The 24,081-nt window shown below is 47.3% G+C and overlaps 2 protein-coding genes across 2 annotated transcripts in view; one reads left to right on the top strand and one right to left on the bottom strand.

Annotated features, from left to right (window-relative positions):
• Positions 1-24,081, bottom strand: part of LOC123760648 (uncharacterized) — a 370,968-nt gene that overhangs the window by 154,248 nt on the left and 192,639 nt on the right. The gene's annotated exons all lie outside the window — the stretch shown is intronic.
• Positions 1-24,081, top strand: part of LOC123760649 (troponin C) — a 32,670-nt gene that overhangs the window by 4,309 nt on the left and 4,280 nt on the right. Inside the window, exons 2-5 of the mRNA XM_045746406.2 lie at positions 7,990-8,020; positions 13,848-13,991; positions 14,600-14,719; positions 23,210-23,341. Coding sequence (XP_045602362.1) covers positions 7,990-8,020; positions 13,848-13,991; positions 14,600-14,719; positions 23,210-23,341 — 427 coding nt within the window. The remainder of the gene's footprint in view (positions 1-7,989; positions 8,021-13,847; positions 13,992-14,599; positions 14,720-23,209; positions 23,342-24,081) is intronic.

Genomic DNA, 24,081 nt, shown 5'->3' on the forward strand with positions numbered 1-24,081 from the left:
TTTTAATATTAACAAAAAACAGGAGGAAAAGGAGGTAAAGATGAAGCAGAAGCAGCAAAAATTCCTGCCTGCGCCCCCCCCCCCCCCCCCACGAAGGCTGCTTTAGCACGAGACTGCAGAAAAAATAATCACTCAAGGGGGTTCACTTAAAAGATGGTAGTAGCAAAGGGAAGCACTTAATGACACACTTAAAAGAGGTAGGAGTGAAGGGAAGCACTTAAGGGCATACCAAACAGATGGTAGCAGTAAAGGAAATTTTTCAAAAAACACATATGCCAGGTAAGTATAAACAAAGGCCAGGTCTGGAGAACAAAGCAAGGCAACGAGCCACACTCAAGTACACAAGACAGACTCCTCAAGACTCTCCAGTGATCAACACACTCCTTGGTGCAGGTCGCGCCTGGCTGTGAGCTATAACCTAGTACTAGTATCCTTAAATAGTTTAGCCAGTGTAAAATTAGTTATCCTAACACATATACACATATACATTTAACGAACTATATGTAGTATCTATACAGCTTTTGTTACGTTATTATTTAATTCTGTATGTTCCCTTTTTATTGTCGATTAGTATTAGTTGTCTAACATAGCACTATTACTTGATATATTAGTTAAAAATGTAATTCATTTTAAATTTAGTGATAACTTCTAAAGTATATGCAATATTATTTTTAAGATTTCTAACATATACGTATAATTTATGTTTTTGAGAGATAGAGTATTGAATGTTATCTTTATTACTTTTCCTAAAAACTTCATTAGTTTTTAATAGAATTTTAGATTATGATTTAATGAAATTTTAAAAATTAAATATATAACCAACCATTGAAGGATTAAATAAAAAAATAAAGCACTCCACAGCACAAGGAAGTGCTCTACAGCCAGTGGATTTTATTTTGATGGCGTGTTCCTCTTTTTTTTCTAGCCTGGACCCGTAAGTGGCTCTAGATGACAAAGGTTGACAGTAGGTTGACTTGAGGTCCTAGACGGAGCAGACCTCAAACACCAGCAGGGAGGAAAGGGAGTCCAAGCACCCTCTCAGGGAGCAGGGAGACTCGCCCACCCTTGGCTTCCTCCTGCTCCCTTAAGGTCTACCATTACCGTCTCCCTTAGGACGGGAGAGTAACAAAAACATAGACTGTTGTGAATGTTTTCAGGGAGACAAGAGAGTGTAATACTGAAATGTTAGAATGATTTAACTTGTGTGTCACAATATAGGTTAAGATGGCGCATGGCCTCTGGCTACGGTGAAGAGGTAAGTTTTAACGAGTGCTTCTCTTCACTTTATTACAGTGAAGAGAAGCATGTACCATGCCCGCAGTACCATGCAAGATACAGTGCAAGCATTGATGGGCAAGATCACTTTACAATGTTCTCATGCAATGTGTATCAATAATTCATTTATTTTGCCGATATGAATATTAAAGCTTATATTTACAGGTTACATAGATTATTACATTAGATGTAAATATGGTAAATAATGAACCATATTTGTGGTTAAGTGGGCTGCGTTAACACAACCATCCCGCCAGCTGTGCCTGCCCCTCTCCACTCATTTGTCAGAACAATCAACCAAGATCGGTATATAAGTCAAGGATACCTGAGTAGGTGACCCTTACGGGCTATTCATGCCCGTGCCACCTCCTGGGTGGCTTAATCTTCGTCAAACAATCGAGTAGGTGAACTGGTGAATATGCTTCGGTAGTTATTTGCAGCGGTGAAGCACCTCCGAACTTTTCCGATTAACAGTTGAGCTGTTTGTAGCGTGATGATGTAGTCATTCGCTCTCTGGTGAACGGAAACTGGTCCGTACCACTCCCCTCTAAACCACCGCAATGTTAACACCGGTACTCACCTAGTTGTGCTTGCGGTGGTTGAGCTCTGGCTCTTTGGTCAGGTCCTTGCATAGTTGTCCCCATCACTGCCGAGTTGATCTACGTCTGGCTATTGCTCTCTCCCTCCCTCCCCGTCTCAAGTGTAATTACTAGTCAGCCTGACCACCCTTCCGTTCAGTCATAACGGAATCGAACAATAAATTCATTAATTAGACTCTAAATATTCCCGTTTTCAGACGTTACATCCGAAGGGCTGGCCTCCTGCCTCCAGTCCTTGTGACCAACGCTCTCCGTGTTGGAAAGCAGATAGACGGGAAGTATTTCCAGTCACAATCTTAGACTCCAGATTGGTTGATCGTTACGATTTGAGGTTTTTGCACATTTAAACTGAAGGATCTGACATATAATTAAGTCTTTGTTGGAAATACTCAAATAAGTTTCACATGGTAATTATGCAAATGATACCTTAAATAGAAAGGAACTATTTCACAACGAGTCTGACAGCTGTTAATATATTTAAAATACCAGGAGCCAGATTCACGAAGCAGTTACGCAAGCACTTACGAACCTGTGCATCTTTTCTCAATCTTTGGCGGGTTTGTTTACAATTATTAAACAGATAATGAGCTCCGAAGTACCAGGAGGCTGATTATAACAATAACAACAGTTGAGTAGGAAGTTTTCATGCTTGTAAACTGTTCAATAAATGTAACCAAAGCCGTCAAATATTGAGAAAAGATGCAGAGGCTCGTAAGTACTTGCGTAACTGCTTTGTGAATCTGGCCCCAGAGCATTGCTCCACAAGGCTAAGACATAGAAATATTCTAATTCCACATTCTTCACGCGTGAATGCAACGCTCTTGTTGAATTATGTATATATATGTATGTCGCGTTGTCACAAAAATTATCCTTCTCTCAAGAGTTCACATGAAAGCTGTTCCTGTCCTTGTGTCACAGTCGTCGGCGACACGGTACACGGCCCACCAGCACCGTAATACAAGCTTAAATGGAGTGCTTATTAAACAAAGGCATTTTAGGATTGGAGATTAAATTATAATTACCGACGGTGTTGTGGAGTAAACTGTAAACAGCTCTCTGCACAGCTCTGGTCAGTTGCAAGGTAGAGGACGCCCTCGGCCTGGTACCTCAGTCTCGGAATAATGCACTAATAGACAAGCGACGCTCGGAATGGTTCACTATCAGACACGTAATGACCGGAATGGTTAACTACCAGAAACGCAACGCTCGGAATGGTTCACTATCAGACACGCAACGCTCGGAATGGTTCACTACCAGACACATAATGCTGAGAATGTTCACTATCAGCAACCCATCCTCAGACCAAGTCCATTCAATCCAGCGGTCGACCCCACAGACGCATTCATCAAGTCTAAACGTGCTGTTCATTCAAAATAAGAATTGTCTCAAATATAGATAAATATTATTATATATTAACATATTGTGCGTATTTAGGCATTGGTTAATTTAGGTCAGGTGTTTAGGTTCTGTTGGCGGTTATTGGTATTTGTAGTACGTGGGTGAAGCATTTACAGCGTTGTAGTTCGAACAAAATTCGTCAGTGAAGCACTTGTTCCGGAAGTGTTCGAACGTCATCAGTTGTGAGTCGTGTGTAAACCGTTTTTCATTCATAAACAACGGGTTTCAGTCATATCGCAACTCTGTAAACTCTTCACCCATATATATATATATATATATATATATATATATATATATATATATATATATATATATATATATATATATATATATATATATATATATATATATATTACAAGCACAAATAATCGCCAAAAGAACATGAAATCCTAACCTACGCCTAATTATATATATATATATATATATATATATATATATATATATATATATATATATATATATATATATATATATATATATATATATATATATATATATATATATATATTTAGCTGTAACGAATAATAATATTAAGTTATACACAAGAACAAAACGATTTTTAATAAATAACACGTAAAAATTGATGAATGAGACTTAGGGGATGGTTGCTGCTTTAACGAGTCTGGCCTGAGGAGCATAAACAAGGGGTTTGGCTGTTGAATTAGCGAGCATTTGGTCTTTGTTGATGAGGACGGGCTGCGTAAAATAGACTGAATAGAAAGACAGACTGTTCCTTCAAGCTACAAGTATTACTTGGAAAGGCTAAGCCTCTCCTTCCGCTCATTAGAGTGTTTCAAACTTATATACCAACAAATACTAAATGGAAACTGGTCTTATTCCTAACATTTTATGAATTATAATTTTGCAGCAACATAATAATTCTATGATGGTATTGCACTGTTAGGTAGTAATTAATAATTATAATATGTTTTCTATATAAAATATGCTTAAGGCTTTAATACTCTTGTTTAACTAGATCTAGTGAGTGATAGCTTCTTATTCCCCGCACCACGAGGAATAAGCTCCTTGATAGTCACTCATCTTCTGTCTCGCCACCTCCTTGACCTCTAATCTCTTGATCCAAGAGGTCTATGATTTAGCTCTTTAGACACCGCTTGACCCCTGACCTAGCTTCCTCCGCCCTCGTGACCTATCACTCTTTATGTGGTAATGCAGCGAAGCTTTGATTTAGTGATCCAAGGAGTGATGACCCTTAATCCTGCTTCTCCTCCGCTATTGACGCTTGTCTCGGTGTTCTTGTCGTAATTTTTTATTTTGAATTTCTTGATCTGTGGTGACCCTTCACCAAGTGTTTCTTGATCTGTGGTGACCCTTCACCAAGTGTTTCTTGATCTGTGGTGACCCTTCACCAAGTGTTTCTTGATCTGTGGTGACCGTTCACCAAGTGTTTCTTGACCTATGGTGACCGTTCACCAAGTGTTTCTTGACCTATGGTGACCGTTCACCAAGTGTTTCTTGACCTATGGTGACCGTTCACCAAGTGTTTCTTGATCTGTGGTGACCTTTGTCTGTGGTGATCTGTGGCTTATTCTACTGTGTTTAGCTTCAGTGTTGCTGACTCTAGTCTCTAGCCTCAGTGTTCCACACTAAGCCAAAAGTACTTTTATTATAGTTCACTGACTTTATTTGACAGCATCAACTTACCTTTTTGGTCTCCAATTGCCTTTAATATTGTTTAGAGTGACCAGGAATGCATTAATATAATAGTGTATTAAGTGCTGTCTTTATTATGCCAAAATTTACTTAGAATTGTCTACATTCTCTTAAAACGCTTCAGAAATATTGTCAATTACTTCAAAAGTCTTAAAAAAATACCCTTTAAAGGAATTTATTCTCATAAATATTAGAGCACCTTTGACCTTCCTCCATCCTAAAACATTAAACTTTTCCTCATCTCCTGAGACCCTTATAATCTTTTCATGTTATTTTATGATTTATGATAATCTTATGACACCATACAGACCTTTCTCAACACTGGGCAAGTACAAGCCCACCTTGTACTTACACAACGCTAGTTACCTGAACCACCATTGACTTGAGTTACTATTAGACCCCCACTCACCACCCATTAGTTCCCCCTTGTCCCCCACCCACCACCCTTTAGTGCACCTTGGCCCCCACCCACCACCCTTTAGTGCACCTTGGCCCCCACCCACCACCCTTTAGTGCACCTTGGCCCCCACCCACCACCCTTTTAGTGCACCTTGGCCCCCACCCACCACCCTTTTAGTGCACCTTGGCCCCCACCCTCCACCCTTTAGTGCCCCTTGTCCCCTACCCACCACCCTTTAGTGCACCTTGGCCCCCACCCACCACCCTTTAGTGTACCTTGTCCCCCCACCCACCACCCTTTAGTGCACCTTGGCCTCCATCCACCGCCCTTCAGAGCACCTTGTCCCCCACCCACCACCCTTTAGTGCCCCTTGTCCCCCACCCACCACCCTTTAGAGCACCTTGGCCCCCTACCCACCACCCTTTAGAGCACCTTGTCCCCCACCCACCACCCTTTAGTGCCCCTTGTCCCCTACCCACCACCCTTTAGAGCACCTTGGCCTCCACCCTCCACCCTTTAGTGCCCCTTGGCCCCCACCCACCACCCTTTAGTGCACCTTGGCCCCCACCCACCACCCTTTAGTGAACCTTGGCCCCCACCCTCCACCCTTTAGTGCACCTTGTCCCCCACCCACCACCCTTTAGTGCACCTTGGCCCCCACCCACCACCCTTTTAGTGCACCTTGGCCCCCACCCACCACCCTTTTAGTGCACCTTGGCCCCCACCCACCACCCTTTAGTGCACCTTGGCCCCCACCCACCACCCTTTTAGTGCACCTTGGCCCCCACCCACCACCCTTTTAGTGCACCTTGGCCCCCACCCTCCACCCTTTAGTGCACCTTGGCCCCCACTCACCACCCATTAGTTCCCCCTTGTCCCCCACCCACCACCCTTTAGTGCACCTTGGCCTCCATCCACCGCCCTTTAGAGCACCTTGTCCCCCACCCACCACCCATTAGAGCACCTTGTCCCCCACCCACCACCCATTAGAGCACCTTGTCCCCCACCCACCACCCATTAGAGCACCTTGTCCCCCACCCACCACCCATTAGAGCACCTTGTCCCCCACCCACCACCCATTAGAGCACCTTGTACCCCACCCACCACCCATTAGAGCACCTTGGCCCCCACCCACCACCCATTAGAGCACCTTGTCCCCCACCCACCACCCTTTAGTGCCCCTTGGCCCCAACCCACCACCCATTAGAGCACCTTGTCCCCCACCCACCACCCATTAGAGCACCTTGTCCCCCACCCACCACCCATTAGAGCACCTTGTACCCCACCCACCACCCATTAGAGCACCTTGGCCCCCACCCACCACCCATTAGAGCACCTTGTCCCCCACCCACCACCCTTTAGTGCACCTTGGCCCCCACCCACCACCCTTTAGTGCCCCTTGGCCCCCACCCACCACCCATTAGAGCACCTTGTCCCCCACCCACCACCCTTTAGTGCCCCTTGGCCCCCACCCACCACCCTTTAGTGCACCTTGGCCCCCACCCACCACCCTTTAGAGCACCTTGGCCCCCACCCACCACCCATTAGAGCACCTTGTCCCCCACCCACCACCCTTTAGTGCCCCTTGGCCCCCACCCACCACCCTTTAGTGCCCCTTGGCCCCAACCCACCACCCATTAGAGCACCTTGGCCCCCACCCACCACCCTTTAGTGCCCCTTGTCCCCCACCCACCACCCTTTAGAGCACCTTGGCCCCCACCCACCACCCTTTAGTGCACCTTGGCCCCAACCCACCACCCTTTAGTGCACCTTGGCCCCCACCCACCACCCTTTAGTGCACCTTGGCCCCAACCCACCACCCATTAGAGCACCTTGGCCCCCACCCACCACCCTTTAGTGCCCCTTGGCCCCCACCCACCACCCTTTAGTGCCCCTTGGCCCCAACCCACCACCCATTAGAGCACCTTGGCCCCCACCCACCACCCTTTAGTGCCCCTTGTCCCCCACCCACCACCCTTTAGAGCACCTTGGCCCCCACCCACCACCCTTTAGTGCACCTTGGCCCCAACCCACCACCCTTTAGTGCCCCTTGGCCCCCACCCACCACCCTTTAGTGCCCCTTGGCCCCCACCCACCACCCATTAGAGCACCTTGGCCCCCACCCACCACCCTTTAGTGCCCCTTGTCCCCCACCCACCACCCTTTAGAGCACCTTGTCCCCCACCCACCACCCTTTAGTGCCCCTTGGCCCCCACCCACCACCCTTTAGTGCCCCTTGGCCCCCACCCACCACCCTTTAGAGCACCTTGGCCCCCACCCACCACCCTTTAGTGCCCCTTGTCCCCCACCCACCACCCTTTAGTGCCCCTTGGCCCCCACCCACCACCCTTTAGTGCACCTTGGCCCCCACCCACCACCCTTTAGTGCCCCTTGTCCCCCACCCACCACCCTTTAGTGCCCCTTGGCCCCCACCCACCACCCTTTAGTGCACCTTGGCCCCCACCCACCACCCTTTAGTGCCCCTTGGCCCCCACCCACCACCCTTTAGTGCCCCTTGGCCCCCACCCACCACCCATTAGAGCACCTTGTCCCCCACCCACCACCCTTTAGTGCCCCTTGGCCCCCACCCACCATTTAAGTCTTCCATAGTAACACCCGGTCTGTGTTTATTTTGTTTTTCAGACCGAGGAACTGGACGAAGAGAAGATGGCAAGTAAGTGTCTATATTCACAGCTATATCTTGTTAATCTTAAGTTATCTTTCCCTGTCTGTGTGTTATCTTCGTTATCTTCATAACTGTTCCTTCGTTACTGTGGTTATCCTAAATATATTTACACGTAAATAAGTTTTTTCTCAATATTAATAACATTCCTCAGTAGAGCTCAGACTTGTAAGTTCCACCTTTAACCAAGTTTTGAAATCTGAGGTGGCTTTACTGATTGTGTTGTTGTCATAGTGACTCGCAAAGCTGTTATCCTAGTCAATCTTGCTCACTGTTATCCTAGTCAATCTTGCTCGCCACTCTTCAGTAGTTCTGCTCGCTATACACCTGCTATCTCAACTGGCTCTCGTCACTCTACTTAACGCTAGATATCTTGTTATTCACCCTAGGTCGTTTTTGCTCGCTCTACGCGTTATATATAGGACTTAATAGGATTTATAACCTACGAAAAGGCGACGTTCAATGTTATCATGCTCGTCACACCCCAGTCACAACTGGACCTGGTGCTATCGCAACTGGAAATGGTGCTATCGCAACTGGACCTGGTGCTATCGCAACTGGACCTAGCGCTATCGCAGAATGCTAAGCAATACATAATCGGTTCACTGAACGCATGATTGCCAGATTCAAATTCAAAAACTTTTTTCCTAAATAGTTGCACATTTATAATTGCCAATTTAGAAAGTTGCACAAAAACTAATCATATATACAAGAAATTCTAATCCACCAATCGTTGTTCATTATAATTATATCATACATTAGTAGATTTATTAAAATTTTGAAAGTACAATATTTCTTTTAATTAAATTTCAGTTTAATTAATAGACTTGTAAATACGTAAATAAGTGTATATTAGAAGGAAGGGGGATTAAGGAGACGAGGGTGATTTACACTCACACCAATCGTTGTTTACCTTGTGGGACCATGTGTAAATATTATTTGTAAATCAATAAAGATATACCAGCTGCCAGAGGTGAGGCTTTCCATGCTGTTATTAGGCTGAGGTTTTAAGGGTACAGAGGTGTTATAACTTGGGGTTAGAAGTTAGAGGTTCTTGCTTCTTTGATGGCGGGATCCTCGTACCCTCGACCTTTCTGAACCTCAAAAACCTCCTCCTACTCACCTATGAGGATCCTCATAGTTTTCACCTCAAACATGTAAACCAAACCAGCCATTTCTCTTAAAAACAAAGCAATATAATTATCCAGGAACAATTTGCCGGGTGCTCGTCGATTTGAGTGATTATCCCTAAAGTGACTCAACTTAATTAAGCCCCTCAGATTAACATCAATTATAATTATTAAATAGCGTATAATGCTGAGCGTATAACTGCAAGCGCTCACGTATAATAACAAAGATTATACAGGCGAACCTTCCTCCAGAGAGGTGTAGCGAGCGAGCATTGTTCGCCCGGAGTTAAACAGGTTCACGCCAACTTTACGAATATAAATTAAGAGGGAGAGAGAGTGGCGCCAATTTGCATGTTAATCGTATCGGTAAATGCACGAGGCTGCCGAAGAATGAGTGGCTTGCTGTGTGTGGAGAGGAGGCGTGTGTGTCGGCGTGAGACGGTGTGTGTCGGCGTGGGACGGGGTGTGTCGGCGTGAGGCGGGGTGTGTCGGCGTGAGGCGGGGTGTGTCGGCGTGGGACGGGGTGTGTTGGCGTGGGACGGTGTGTGTGTCGGCGTGGGACGGGGTGTGTCGGCGTGAGGCGGTGTGTGTCGGCGTGAGGCGGGGTGTGTCAGCGTGGGACGGGGTGTGTTGGCGTGGGACGGTGTGTGTGTCGGCGTGAGACGGGGTGTGTCGGCGTGAGGCGGGGTGTGTCGGCGTGAGGCGGGGTGTGTCGGCGTGGGACGGGGTGTGTTGGCGTGGGACGGTGTGTGTGTCGGCGTGAGACGGGGTGTGTCGGCGTGAGACGGGGTGTGTCGGCGTGGGACGGTGTTTGTCGGCGTGAGGCGGGGTGTGTTGGCGTGGGATGGTGTTTGTCGGCGTGAGGCGGGGTGTGTTGGCGTGGGACGGGGTGTGTGTCGGCGTGGGACGGAGTGTGTCGGCGTGGAACGGGGTGTGTCGGCGTGAGACGGTGTGCGTCGGCGTGGGACGGGGTGTGTCGGCGTGGAACGGGGTGTGTCGGCGTGAGACGGTGTGTGTCGGCGTGAGGCGGTGTGTGTCGGCGTGGGACGGGGTGTGTGTCGGCGTGAGACGGGGTGTGTCGGCGTGGGACGGGGTGTGTCGGCGTGGGACGGGGTGTGTTGGCGTGGGACGGGGTGTGTTGGCGTGGGACGGTGTGTGTGTCGGCGTGAGACGGGGTGTGTCGGAGTGGGACGGGGTGTGTCGGCGTGGGACGGGGTGTGTCGGCGTGAGACGGGGTGTGTCGGCGTGGGACGGGGTGTGTCGGCGTGGGACGGGGTGTGTCGGCGTGGGACGGGGTGTGTTGGCGTGGGACGGTGTGTGTGTCGGCGTGAGACGGGGTGTGTCGGCGTGAGACGGGGTGTGTGTCGGCGTGAGACGGGGTGTGTCGGCGAGAGACGGCGTGTGTGTCGGCGTGAGACGGGGTGTGTGTCAGCGTGAGACGGGGTGTGTCGGCGAGAGACGGCGTGTGTGTCGGCGTGAGACGGGGTGTGTGTCGGCGTGAGACGGGGTGTGTCGGCGAGAGACGGCATGTGTGTCGGCGTGAGACGGCGTGTGTGTCGGCGTGAGACGGGGTGTGTCGGCCTGAGACGGGGTGTGTGTCGGCGTGAGACGGGGTGTGTCGGCGAGAGACGGCGTGTGTGTCGGCGTGAGACGGGGTGTGTCGGCGTGTGACGGTGTGTGTCGGCGTGAGACGGGGTGTTTGTCGGCGAGAGACGGGGTGTGTCGGCGTGAGACGGGGTGTGTCGGCGTGGGACGGTGTGTGTCGGCGTGAGACGGGGTGTGTGTCGGCGTGAGACGGGGTGTGTCGGCGTGAGACGGGGTGTGTCGGCGTGGGACGGGGTGTGTGTCGGCGTGAGACGGGGTGTGTCGGCGTGAGACGGGATGTGTGTCGGCGTGAGACGGGGTGTGTCGGCGTGAGACGGAGTGTGTCGGCGTGAGACGGAGTGTGTCGACGTGAGACGGAGTGTGTCGACGTGAGACGGAGTGTGTCGGCATGAGACGGAGTGTGTCGACGTGAGACGGAGTGTGTCGGCGTGAGACGGAGTGTGTCGACGTGAGACGGAGTGTGTCGACGTGAGACGGAGTGTGTCGGCGTGAGACGGAGTGTGTCGGCGTGAGACGGAGTGTGTCGGCGTGAGACGGAGTGTGTCGGCGTGAGACGGAGTGTGTCGACGTGAGACGGAGTGTGTCGGCGTGAGACGGAGTGTGTCGGCATGAGACGGAGTGTGTCGACGTGAGACGGAGTGTGTCGGCATGAGACGGAGTGTGTCGACGTGAGACGGAGTGTGTCGGCGTGAGACGGAGTGTGTCGGCGTGAGACGGAGTGTGTCGGCGTGAGACGGAGTGTGTCGGCGTGAGACGGAGTGTGTCGGCGTGAGACTCATTAAACCAGTTCCAATCTTACCGGAATAAACAAATCTGCTATAAATTTGACGTATCTGTAAAACAAAAGCGCTGCAATATTGATGTTTTCTATGCATTTGCTTCAGTAGGTTAGGTTAGGGTGCTAGATTTCGCACGTTTCTGTTGAGGTAAAACAGTAGAATTTTTTGACGTAGAGACAAATTAAGAGAATGGGCTGGCCAGACTCACCAAGAAATCCCATTTAGACACAGAGCAACACGGCAGCAGCCATGAGAAGGCTTTGATACTTAAATTCAAGAGAAGTCAATCTAAGATAATCTGATGTTTGCTACCAGGGGGCCCCCCCCCCCCCTCCCTGTTACTTTGAACACCATCACCTCACTCCTCTTCAGACATTCTCATTATAACTCATTTTGTCGGGGACAGGCAGCCTGTGTATATGTATCAGTCCCATCCTCCTGTTTTGATGGTACTAATAGGAAGGATGAGGATAATAGCACATATACCGACGTACGGCACAAATTTGACACTAGAAATCGGTACTATTGAATTTGTACAAACCGGGAAACTATTTTCAACTTATATGACAAACTAAACTAAACTAACCTTATCTAACCTTTCTAGGCTTAAGTTACGCTATCTGAGGCCTAATATAGTACATGTGTGCTATATTAGGTCTAGGTATATTTTAAGTTTGTGTTTAATTTCATTTTTTTTCGGATTTTATAAACTGAATAGTACAAAGTACACACACACATACACACACACACACACACACACACACACACACACACACACACACACACACACACACACACACACACACACACACACACACACGTACGTTAGGCTTGCATTGAGGTGACCCCCCCCCCCAAAGTCGAACAAATGACCCCTTGGTACAATCCCACAGCAAGTTGACTAACGTCCGGGTACCTACTTACTGCTAATGAACAGAGGCATTTGACGACAGGCAACGTGCCCAGCCGTTTCTCTCCTGCCCGGGGTTTAAACCCGGGATTCCCAATTGTGTGTCGAGAAAAACCCATATATACTTCCGCTAAGCAGCCATCCACGATATAAAAGGTATATTTTACCGTATTTTAACAGGCTTTTGGGAAGAATTACCTATGTTGTACCACCCGAAAACGGGTAAATTCGTTGATCGAGATACCTGGTTCACCCTGACGTAGGCACTGAGGCACACACGCCGGAAGGAAGTCTGCAGAAAGAATAATTTCTTACGGTCTGGCCTGCCTGTCTCAAGTTATAGAAAATGCTGAGAAAAAAAAACTGGTGTTTTAGGGATAACTAGCGCAATCGCAAGGTGTGGCCGCGGTACAATTCGTTTTAATAACTAATTCGTTATGTCGGGGGGACAGGCAGCCAGTGAATATATACATAATAAACTTATATCGAGGACTATTTCTATCGTCGAACTACTGACCCTCCTCAAGCTACAACCCCACCGCGAGTTGACTAACTCCTGGGTACCTATTTACTATTAATTATAAATGCTGGGGAAATAGGGGCACTGGATGATATAAATGGGAACAGGTTCTTGTAAACAAAGTCTTAAAGAAATGGGTTTCTGAAGATAATGTACTCACCTAACCTAACCTCTTCCTAGGCCTAATTGAGGCAAATCTAGGCCCCAATATACGCAATTTTACGCCCCGCTACAATACCAATAGTACACAAAGTGGACTACTTAAGGCGTCACAATGAACTTGCTGTAGGCTTCACCTGAGAAATGTCTTCTGTGTAGATTAAAGTAATATATTGTGTTCATGTGTATTGTTTATAACACTGAGTGTGTTCGTATGTTGGTGTGAGTGTAACACTCCTACACACACACACACACACACACACACACACACACACACACACACACACACACACACACACACACACACCTCGTAGGGGGGGGCCTCGTAGCCTGGTGGATAGCGCGCAGGATTCGTAATTCTGTGGCGCGGGTTCGATTCCCGCACGAGGCAGAAACAAATGGGCAAAGTTTCTTTCACCCTGAATGCCCCTGTTACCTAGCAGTAAATAGGTACCTGGGAGTTAGTCAGCTGTCACGGGCTGCTTCCTGGTGTGTGTGTGTGTGTGTGTGTGTGGTGTGGAAAAAAAAATAGTAAACAGTTGATTGACAGTTGAGAGGCGGGCCGAAAGAGCAAAGCTCAACCCCCGTAAAAACACAACTAGTAAACACACACACACACACACACACACACACACACACACACACACTACACACTACACACTACACACTGCACACTAGCCAGGCCAGGCCTCACCCCTACCGTCTCCTCCACCAGTGCTGCGGAAGGCCTTCGCCATGTTCGACAACGGGAAGACCGGCAAGATCGAGAAGGAGAAAATCAGGACCATCCTCAACACCCTTGGGGCCAACTACATCAACGAGGAGCTCGAAACCCTCCTGGTAGACAACGACATAGAAGGTGAGTAGATGGGCGCGGGGTGACAGCTTGCGGGGTGACAGCTTGGGAATTGGGTGAGGGGTGACAGCTTGCTGGGTGAGGGGTGACAGCTTGCTGGGTGAGTGAGGGGTGACAGCTTGCTGGGTGGGTGAGGGGTGACAGCTTGGAAAATGATTGAGAAAACTGGAGAAGTTAACAGAGAGCCAAGTAAATCAGAGAGAGAGAGAGAGAGAGAGAGAGAGAGAGAGAGAGAGAGAGAGAGAGAGAGAGAGAGAGAGAGAGAGACAGAGAGAGAGAGAGAGAGAGAGAGAGAGAGAGAGAGAGAGAGAGAGAGAGAGAGAGACAGAGAGAGAGAGAGAGAGAGAGAGAGAGAGAGAGAGAGAGAGAGAGAGAGAGAGAGAGAGAGAGAGAGAGAGAGAGAGAGAGAGAGAGAGAGAGGGGTAGGTATATCTACTACAAGTACTCCTAATTCCTAGCCATATTCATTCTAGCAAGATCTTTCCACAGCCTCTCCCAAGGCTCCATCCTTTCATCTCCTGGCCATAATCAACCTTTGAGATCTTCCACAGCCTCCCATACATCCTCACCATAAGCGTCCAGCCGGTAACCAGCCAATCACTTCTTCACAGGCACTGGCAAGTTGGATTTTGATTCGTTCGTCCGCGTTGTTGGCCACTTCCTAGAAGAGCAAGACGAGGAGGCGATGCAGAAGGAGCTGAAGGAGGCCTTCAGGCTGTATGATAAAGAGGGCGAGTATCTTTCTGTTTAAGTGCGATGGATTGTGTGTGTCACAGCTGTAAACGGAGGAGCCGGTGAACACACACACTACTCTCTATGTGCACGCACTACTCTCTGTGTGCACGCACTACTCTCTGTGTGCACGCACTACTCTCTGCGCACGCACTACTCTCTGTGTGCACGCACTACTCTCTGTGTGCACGCACTACTCTCTGTGTGCACGCACTTCTCACTCTTTACACTCTAGTTCGTGTATACACTCGCTAATTTATTTATACACTTTAATGCAAACGGGTATATACTAACCTTTGAATACACTAATTTCATGTACAAATAAACAGAAATACACACTCACACATTCGTGGCTGAGTGAATAGCGCTCGAGGGGGTAGTAGGCCTAATGGCCCAGGTTCGATTCCCAGCGGAGGCGGAAACAAATGGGCAAAGTTTGTTACGCTGATGCACCTGTTCACCTAGCAGTAAATAGGTACCTGGGAGTTAGACAGCTGCTACGGGCTCCTTCCTTGCGATGTGTGTGTGTGTCAGAGAGAAATATATGTAGTAGATATACGAAAAAAAAAAGATTAGTTAGAAAGGCGGCGTCCAAGACTTAATAGCTCGATTCTGCAGACACAAATAGTAAATACACACACATGACACACGCAATTGACTGACAAACACATGAGGTGGTTTAAGTCCAGTGTTATAATTTTTAGAATAATAACAGAGATTTCATTTTCAATGTTGCCTTTAGTACAACACAGCCTACTGCTTGTCCCACTTGCGTACGCATGAATGTGCAATAACCTAAAGATCTGATATCGAAACAGACCTTAAAATACACCTGGCCTAACCTAAGATAACCCATCCTAACCCAATCTATCCTAATTAACCCACCCTAATTAACCCAAACAGCCTACCCTAAGCAATCTATCTAACCAAGCCTAATTCACACGGACAGATGTAACTATATCACCTAAACATCTCGTTGCAAATACGAATTATTATTGCAAATTTGCAACGAATTCGTCATAAAACAAAAAAGTCATAAATTTCCCTTGCCAAATACTGACAAATTCCCTAATATTTCTCTTAGAATATATTGAAAATTCCCCCCCAGGCTAATATATCCCGCAAAAAAGGGAAATAAATAATCGGCCACGATATATCAGTGCAGAGGCAAGGATTGATCGCCCGCTGCGGGGTATACCTGAAGTATACCACCGGATAGATTAGCGTGAAGCTGGTGACGAGGGAGAGAATGGGATCAGCGGGAAGGATAGATGATGATAGAAGTGGTGAGGACGTGGCAATGTTTCCCCGAGTTACTGTTGCACCTGTTGGGATCACCTGTTACCATTACCTGTTGTGAGCATCTGTTATCATTACCTGTTGTTATTACTTTGTCTGTTGTCACTACCTTGGCTGTCGCTACTTTACCCGATGTTATTAGCTTACCTAGTATTATCTACTTTATCCGCTGTCACCTACTTTGCTCGCTGTCACCTACTTTAACTGTCACCTACTTTGCTCGCTGTCACCTACTTTACCAGCTAACTTTCCTAGTGCAGGAGTAATAAATATGGAGGCCTACGACTTCGCTAAAGGCAGCCGCTGGAAATGTGTGTATGTGTGTGTGTGTGTGTGTGTGTGTGTGTGTGTGTGTGTGTGTGTGTGTGTGTGTGTGTGTGTGTGTGTGTGTATGTTTGTTTATGTATGTATTTACTATTTGTTCCTGCAGAATTGAGCTATATTAGCTCTTGGATCCCGCCTTTCTAACCAATCTATTTTTCTTTTATTATATCTACTACCTATATCTCTCTCTAACACACACACGTACGCACACACACACACACACACACACACACACACACACACACACACACACACACACACACACACACACACACACACACACACACACTCCGTGTGAACGTTTGGTTCACCGTCAAGCGCCATGAACTCGTTAGTGCAAACTGGACCCTGTGATTGAACAGGACTGCCAATGTTCAGTGGTTGGCCAGTGAGTGACAGGTGACCTGCTCGCGACTGACGCCCCAATTTGTATTCCACCACCCGGCAACACCCACCCAGTGACCGGGGCAATCACTGCTCCCAACACTGCAACGTTTCTATCAGACAGTGATCGAAGCCTCGACTCTGAGACACATGTTCTTCCCACCCGAGTCCTGTGATGTTAACCATCTCTACCGGACAGGAAATTCCTGCATATGTGTTGCTTAAAAAGACAAAAACTTTGGATGCGCCAAAATTTGCGAATCCGTGTGAATTTTTACCATCATACACAGCGTAAACAATCGGCGTATTTACCATCATACACAGCGTAAACAATCGGCGTATTTACCATCATACACAGCGTAAACAATCGGCGTATTTACCATCATACACAGCGTAAACAATCGGCGTATTTACCATCATAGACAGCGTAAACAATCGGCGTATTTACCATCATAGACAGCGTAAACAATCGGCGTATTTACCATCATACACAGCGTAAACAATCGGCGTATTTACCATCATACACAGCGTAAACAATCGGCGTATTTACCATCATAGACAGCGTAAACAATCGGCGTATTTACCATCATAGACAGCGTAAACAATCGGCGTATTTACCATCATAGACAGCGTAAACAATCGGCGTATTTACCATCATACACAGCGTAAACAATCGGCGTATTTACCATCATACACAGCGTAAACAATCGGCGTATTTACCATCATAGACAGCGTAAACAATCATTCATCAGCCAACAAAACCGGGAATTTGCATTGAATAAATGATGTCATCTCCATAAGATTAATATCATCACCAATGACACAAATCCAGTCTCGCCATTAAACGATAACTGCTTCACTATCTGTACAGGAAATGATGCGCATTTCCCCACCCGGCTGAAACTTTATGTTGATAGGAATGGTAAAATTACGAGTTAATGAGGCCTGGTGGTGGATGGAGGGTACATAGGTGGATCTACCCTCCGGGTGGTGGATAGAAGGTGCACAGGTGGATCTACCCTCAAGCCTGTGATCAATATGGACCTCATTTTCTTTACTCCCAGTTCCCGGCGACTTACGACACAAAACGCCATAAAAAACGGGAAATTTCCGTGTCGATAAAACTTGCAAGAGATAATTATTATCCCCCCACTCTATTTTTATTATCTCTCTCTGTTACGTGTCAGTCCTCCCTCTTCATCATTCTGGTTAACAGCTGTTCGCTTGCTACAATAATATTACATTCTTGTCTCGAGGTGTCGAGTTGAATAGTCGAACACGAGAAGAGGAATTTAATGTATTGCGAGTGTCGGTGATTAATGTAGAGGGCGACCAAGTGGTATTGACCAAGAGTCTGCATTCGACCTTATTATTATATATAAACAGGGAGGGAATTATTGGTTTGGTTTTGGGGTTAAGGCCTATCCACCTCGGGAGGGTTACTAAGATCTATCCACCTCAGGAGGGTTACTAAGATCTATCCACCTCAGGAGGGTTACTAAGATCTATCCACCTCAGGAGGGTTACTAAGATCTATCCACCTCGGTAGGGTTACTAAGATCTTTCCACTTCGGGAGGGTTACTAAGATCTATCAATCTCGGGAGGGTTACTAAGATCTATCCACCTCAGGAGGGTTACTAAGATCTATCCACCTCAGGAGGGTTACTAAGATCTATCCACTTCGGGAGGGTTACTAAGATCTATCCACCTCACAATAACTTACTGATCAACCAGCAAGTATACTGCAGTCCTGAACGGAGTTCAGGACTAATGTCAATTCCGAGTGCTTATATACCGAGAAATGGGGGTACGTCACAGTGTATATATCCCTCTCAGTCCTCTGGCTGTGTTTTTCGACATTTTGAGAACGCGTCTCTACATTAATACACTTATAACAAGTGTGGATATTCATATGGGAAAATTGCTAAAGCAATTGCACAGTGTTAGCCCCCACATGGTGGCCATTTTAAAACTATTTTTTAATTACTGGAGGTCATCAACTTTGAAGAAATATGGGGAACTACCACCAAATTAGTTACAAAGTCTCTGTAATGACTTCGTTATATAGTCTAATGGCTTGGCGTTTTCTCCTGATAGTTCCCTTCCCCTCATGTTTCGTAAGATGGGCAATGTAGTTAGTTCAAACATGGAGTGTGGTTATCGTAGAGTTATATAATGAACCGCCCAAATGCAGACTGCATCCGGAGTCTGCCAGTGCAGACTGCCTATCACATGCCTCTGTATGACTAACCATCCTGTGTGATGGGGATTTTTTAGCATCGCCTAGTTAGCTTTTTTGACACACTGTACTCCACTTCATATAGTCTAGGGTAGCTGCACTAATGCAGATGTACCTCATATCTTAATAAAAAAGAAAAATGCAGATGTACCTAAACGTGTTAATGACAAAAAGAAAGGGGCATGTTATTAAATGCGTCAATAATAGAAAGGCAGTTTTCATACGCAATGCGTTTTTGGTCTGTATTTCCGAGTCTTATTCAATCTTACCAAAACTCGAATGACCCGGCGGTCATATTTACAGCATCCATCACCGTAGCTTCAGGCATTCGAACCTGGGTCGCCAAGGTGGAAGTTCAGAACTGTATCCACTCGACCACTGATATGAGGTAACGGAATACTTTGAGGCTGACATGCGTACATTATACCCGTACATTAGAAGAGTTTACAGTTATTTTAGCGATCCCTGATCGCTTAAATCGCTTGGACACCGTTGGGGTTCACATGGTGAACAGTTTCCGTGCACAATTTCAGACCCAACGAGGATGGATGGTGTTAATATGAACGCGGGGATCCTTAGGGCTTTGACGAGAATTAGCAAGACGTAATCTGAGATACAGACCAAATAGTAATTACTAGTAACAACTGTAATTTATAATGAGTACGTTTACAAATTCAGTTCACGGAATACAATAGCAGTCTAGGGTAATCACACGCCAGGATTGAAGTAACTCTCCTTAATACCTCGTTATTTATTACCCAGAATCAAATAACATCACTCTCGCCATCACAGCTAGTTCTAAAATAAGCTATATGTTAAAGTGGTGATGGAGAAGAATGTGTTGGTGCGGTGGGAGACAGGTGGCGGGTCCCGTAGAGTGAGAGACTCTACACCAAACTACTTCAACCATAAGACAACTGTTTATATCATCATTATTTTTAGAGCGCTTCAAGACAACGTCATTTGATGCGAAGACCGAGGGGGAACCACTAGTCTAGGAGGATCGAGAGGGGAGACAAATGTGAGAGAAAGGAGAGGAAGAAGGGAACGAGGGAATGAGAAAGGAGTGGAAAAGTGAGGGGGAAAGAGGAAATAGGGGAAGAGGAAGGCAGAGTTTTACACAACAGGAAAGATAGAAGAGTACGATGGGAGAGCAGACATGAGGGAATGGATGAGAAAGATGAGAAAAGCTTGTGAAGGCTTAATGAAGGGAGAGGAGGGATTAAAAACGTAGAGAAAGATAAGGAAGGTAATTATCAGGAGAAACCACTAACCCTTCATGACTGTACAGCACTTGTAAGGGATAACGGGAATAAGCGAAAAGGAAAATATGGGAGCTGTTAAAAAAAAGTTAACTGAGGTTAAAACGTAAAGGGAAAGTAGTGCAAAAGCCGAAAGAGGGAGATAACTGGGTAAGGAAGGAGAGATATTGGAGGGAGGAGTCAAGAGATGAAGATACGTGAGAAAAACGAGGAATATTGTAAGAGAGGGAAGGGAGAAGGAATGATATAAGAATGGTAAATGTGACGAAAGCTGGGAGAGAGAGAGAGAGAGAGAGAGAGAGAGAGAGAGAGAGAGAGAGAGAGAGAGAGAGAGAGAGAGAGAGAGAGAGAGAGAGAGAGAGAGAGAGAACGACGATGAAGGCTTACTAAATTCCTTATCCAGACCTCTTCCAAGTGCTATATAGTCGTAATGGCTTGGCGCTTTCCCCTAACAGTTCCCTTCCATTGCCAAAGAAAATGAGCTAGAGAGAGAGAGAGGGGACAAGCAACTGTATAACACCAGAGATTCCACCCACAGAGTATAGGACAGACCGCTGGAAAGGCGGGATCCAAGAGCTATGTCTTGAAGAGGTCTTGATGCTGGAACAAATAGGTGACTAAAAATAAGTGAGCACTCACAAGCGCACACACACGCACGTACACACACACACACACACACACACACACACACACACACACACACACACACACACACACACACACACACACACTCACACACACACGCACACACGAGCGAACACACACACACACAATAAAACACGCCTCGATCACATCGCATAAAAACATTCCCTTCTAACTTTACAATTTTCCCTCGTTGCATATATCCAATTTATAAATACCCAACAAGGCCGGCAAGAAACACAAAGCTAAGCATAACAAAGTCTAAGGAACACACACACATATATATCTCTGAGAGCGCACCCTCGCCACCCGATCCTCTCCTGAAAATCTTCAAGTGAAATAAAATAAAACTGCCTTCTCAAACTCCTGTCAATTTACAATCATGAAATTCTATATCCCGCAGTAAATAACGCTTCCCTGAGTTCGAGAATTTCAAGCAAGTTTTCCGGCAACCGAGAAAGCTAGCCACGTAAATTTTCTGGCCCGGTGTTGTTTTTTCTCCCCTCGTGGTCGGGGGTCCGCCTTCCGAAAACAGGTCGGGTAATTTCGGTGAAAGTTTCAGCTAAGGATAATTCGGAAAAATTCCCCTCCCCCGGGGAAGAGTGTTCCAGCGCCAAGGCGATGTCCTTTAACATTAATGTCGATTTACGGTAAGTTACGATGCTAAGTCGACGATTACCCGTCTCCCTTTATTGCGCTGTGACCCCGCGTTCCTTTTCTGGATGTCCACAGGAGTGATTATGAAGGGCCTGGTGACCAGGCCATCATGGCCTGGTTATGATCATCCTAGAGGGCCCCTGCTGGCCATGTGCTGATCCTAGGGGACCATGTTCGCCAGATTGTGATCCTAGAGGGCCATGATGGCCACATGGTGATCCTGAAGGGGCCATGATGGCCACATGGTGATCCTGAAGGGGCCATGATGGCCACATGGTAATCCTGAAGGGCCATGATGGCCACATGGTGATCCTGAAGGGGCCATGATGGCCACATGGTGATCCTGAAGGGGCCATGATGGCCACATGGTGATCCTGAAGGGGCCATGATGGCCACATGGTGATCCTGAAGGGGCCATGATGGCCACATGGTAATCCTGAAGGGCCATGATGGCCACATGGTGATCCTGAAGGGCCATGATGGCCACATGGTGATCCTGAAGGGGCCATGATGGCCACATGGTTATCCTGAAGGGGCCATGATGACCACATGGTGATCCTGAAGGGGCCATGATGGCCACATGGTAATCCTGAAGGGCCATGATGGCCACATGGTGATCCTGAAGGGACCATGATGACCACATGGTGATCCTGAAGGGCCATGATGGCCACATGGTGATCCTGAAGGGGCCATGATGGCCACATGGTAATCCTAAAGGGGCCATGATGACCACATGGTGATCCTGAAGGGGCCATGATGGCCACATGGTAATCCTAAAGGGGCCATGATGGCCACATGGTGATCCTGAAAGGCCATGATGGCCACATGGTTATCCTGAAGGGGCCATGATGACCACATGGTGATCCTGAAGGGCCATGATGGCCACATGGTAATCCTAAAGGGGCCATGATGACCACATGGTGATCCTGAAGGGCCATGATGGCCACATGGTGATCCTGAAGGGCCATGATGGCCACATGGTGATCCCTTCATGTACCAGAATCATGTTGTGAGAGAAAACCAGCAACTTTGGAAACAACTGTGGTGCTTTCTATAATTAATTATAGCTCCCTCTGAGAAGTACTGACTTCCCCCAATTGCTGGTGACAGGTCTCTATCGTGGAGATTCCCTTCAGTCTATTTTGGCCTCATGAATGCGCCATTATATTACTACATTGACGACTAGAAGACATATGGATGAATTAAAATAAAACTCCTTAAAACACCCTATTACTGAGCTAATATGATTATGTATATATATATATATATATATATATATATATATATATATATATATATATATATATATATATATATATATATATATATATATATAATAATCTGATGTGAACCAAAACTTCAGGTTCATAAATGCTCAAAAAAAAAAAAAAAAAAAAAAAAAAAAAAAAAAAAAAAACAGGTAATCTGAGCCCCCACAGGTAACTCGCAAAGGTAACCTAACCTTCACACTTAATCCCAGCCCCACCGGTAACCCTTACAGGTAACCTAATCCTCACAGATAACCTAAGCCCCACAGGTAATCCTCCAAAGATAACCCCACCCCCTTCAGGCATCCCCACACAGACCACAAACCCCTTCGCAGCTGACAAACCCCACTAAGGGTTCCCGGCAAGTGTCCTCAGGGCGCCCCGTAATGGCAGCACCTTCCCTTCGTCTACAGGTAACGGCTTTATCCCGACGGCGGCGCTGAAGGAGATCCTGGGTGCCCTCGACGACAAGCTCACCAGCGCCGACCTCGACAACATCGTCGAGGAAATTGATGAGGATGGTTCTGGCACGGTCGACTTTGACGGTAAGGAATGGAGACCAGGATGAGGGGAGAGTAACATGAGGGGGAGAGCAGAATGAGGGGAGGACGGGATAAAGGGAAAAAAGGGTGAGGGACGAATAGGATGAGCAGGGTGAAGTGAGGACACGATAAAGGAGAGAACAGAATAAGAAGAGCGCAGAGAGCAGAGAGGGGAGAGCAGGAAGTGAGAACAGGGAGAGGGCCGGGAGAGGAGAATGACGCCGGGGTGCAGGGAGGGGAAACAGAGGAAAGAATAAAGATTCCCTAGAAAAAGGTAGTTCGAGTTAGGGAAATTACACCAACCTGACCGGAAAGAGAAGGCTGATAAGCGGAAAATAGAAACTGACAGAAGGCTAAACAAAATACATGAAACAAAAATTGAAACGAAAGGAATGAGACGGGAATACGAACGAGAGACGGGGAAGTGAGGCGCGGCCGGGGTGGTATTAAGGGGTATTGTGGTACATGGGGGATAGGGGAAGGAGGGGGTAGAAGTCTGGTCTGCGAGTCAAGATGTTGATTGCAATATTGTGAAATGTTATTGCCGCTCCTCGCTCTCACGAAGCCGCTCTGGGACGCCTCCCCAAGCCGCTCTGGGACGCCTCCCCAAGCCGCTCTGGGACGCCTCCCCAAGCCGCTCTGGGACGCCTCCCCAAGCCGCTCTGGGACGCCTCCCCAAGCCGCTCTGGGACGCCTCCTCAAGCCGCTCTGGGACGCCTCCCCAAGCCGCTCTGGGACGCCTC

The sequence above is a fragment of the Procambarus clarkii genome, chromosome 21 (assembly GCF_040958095.1).
Source record: "Procambarus clarkii isolate CNS0578487 chromosome 21, FALCON_Pclarkii_2.0, whole genome shotgun sequence".
NCBI lineage: Eukaryota > Metazoa > Arthropoda > Malacostraca > Decapoda > Cambaridae > Procambarus > Procambarus clarkii.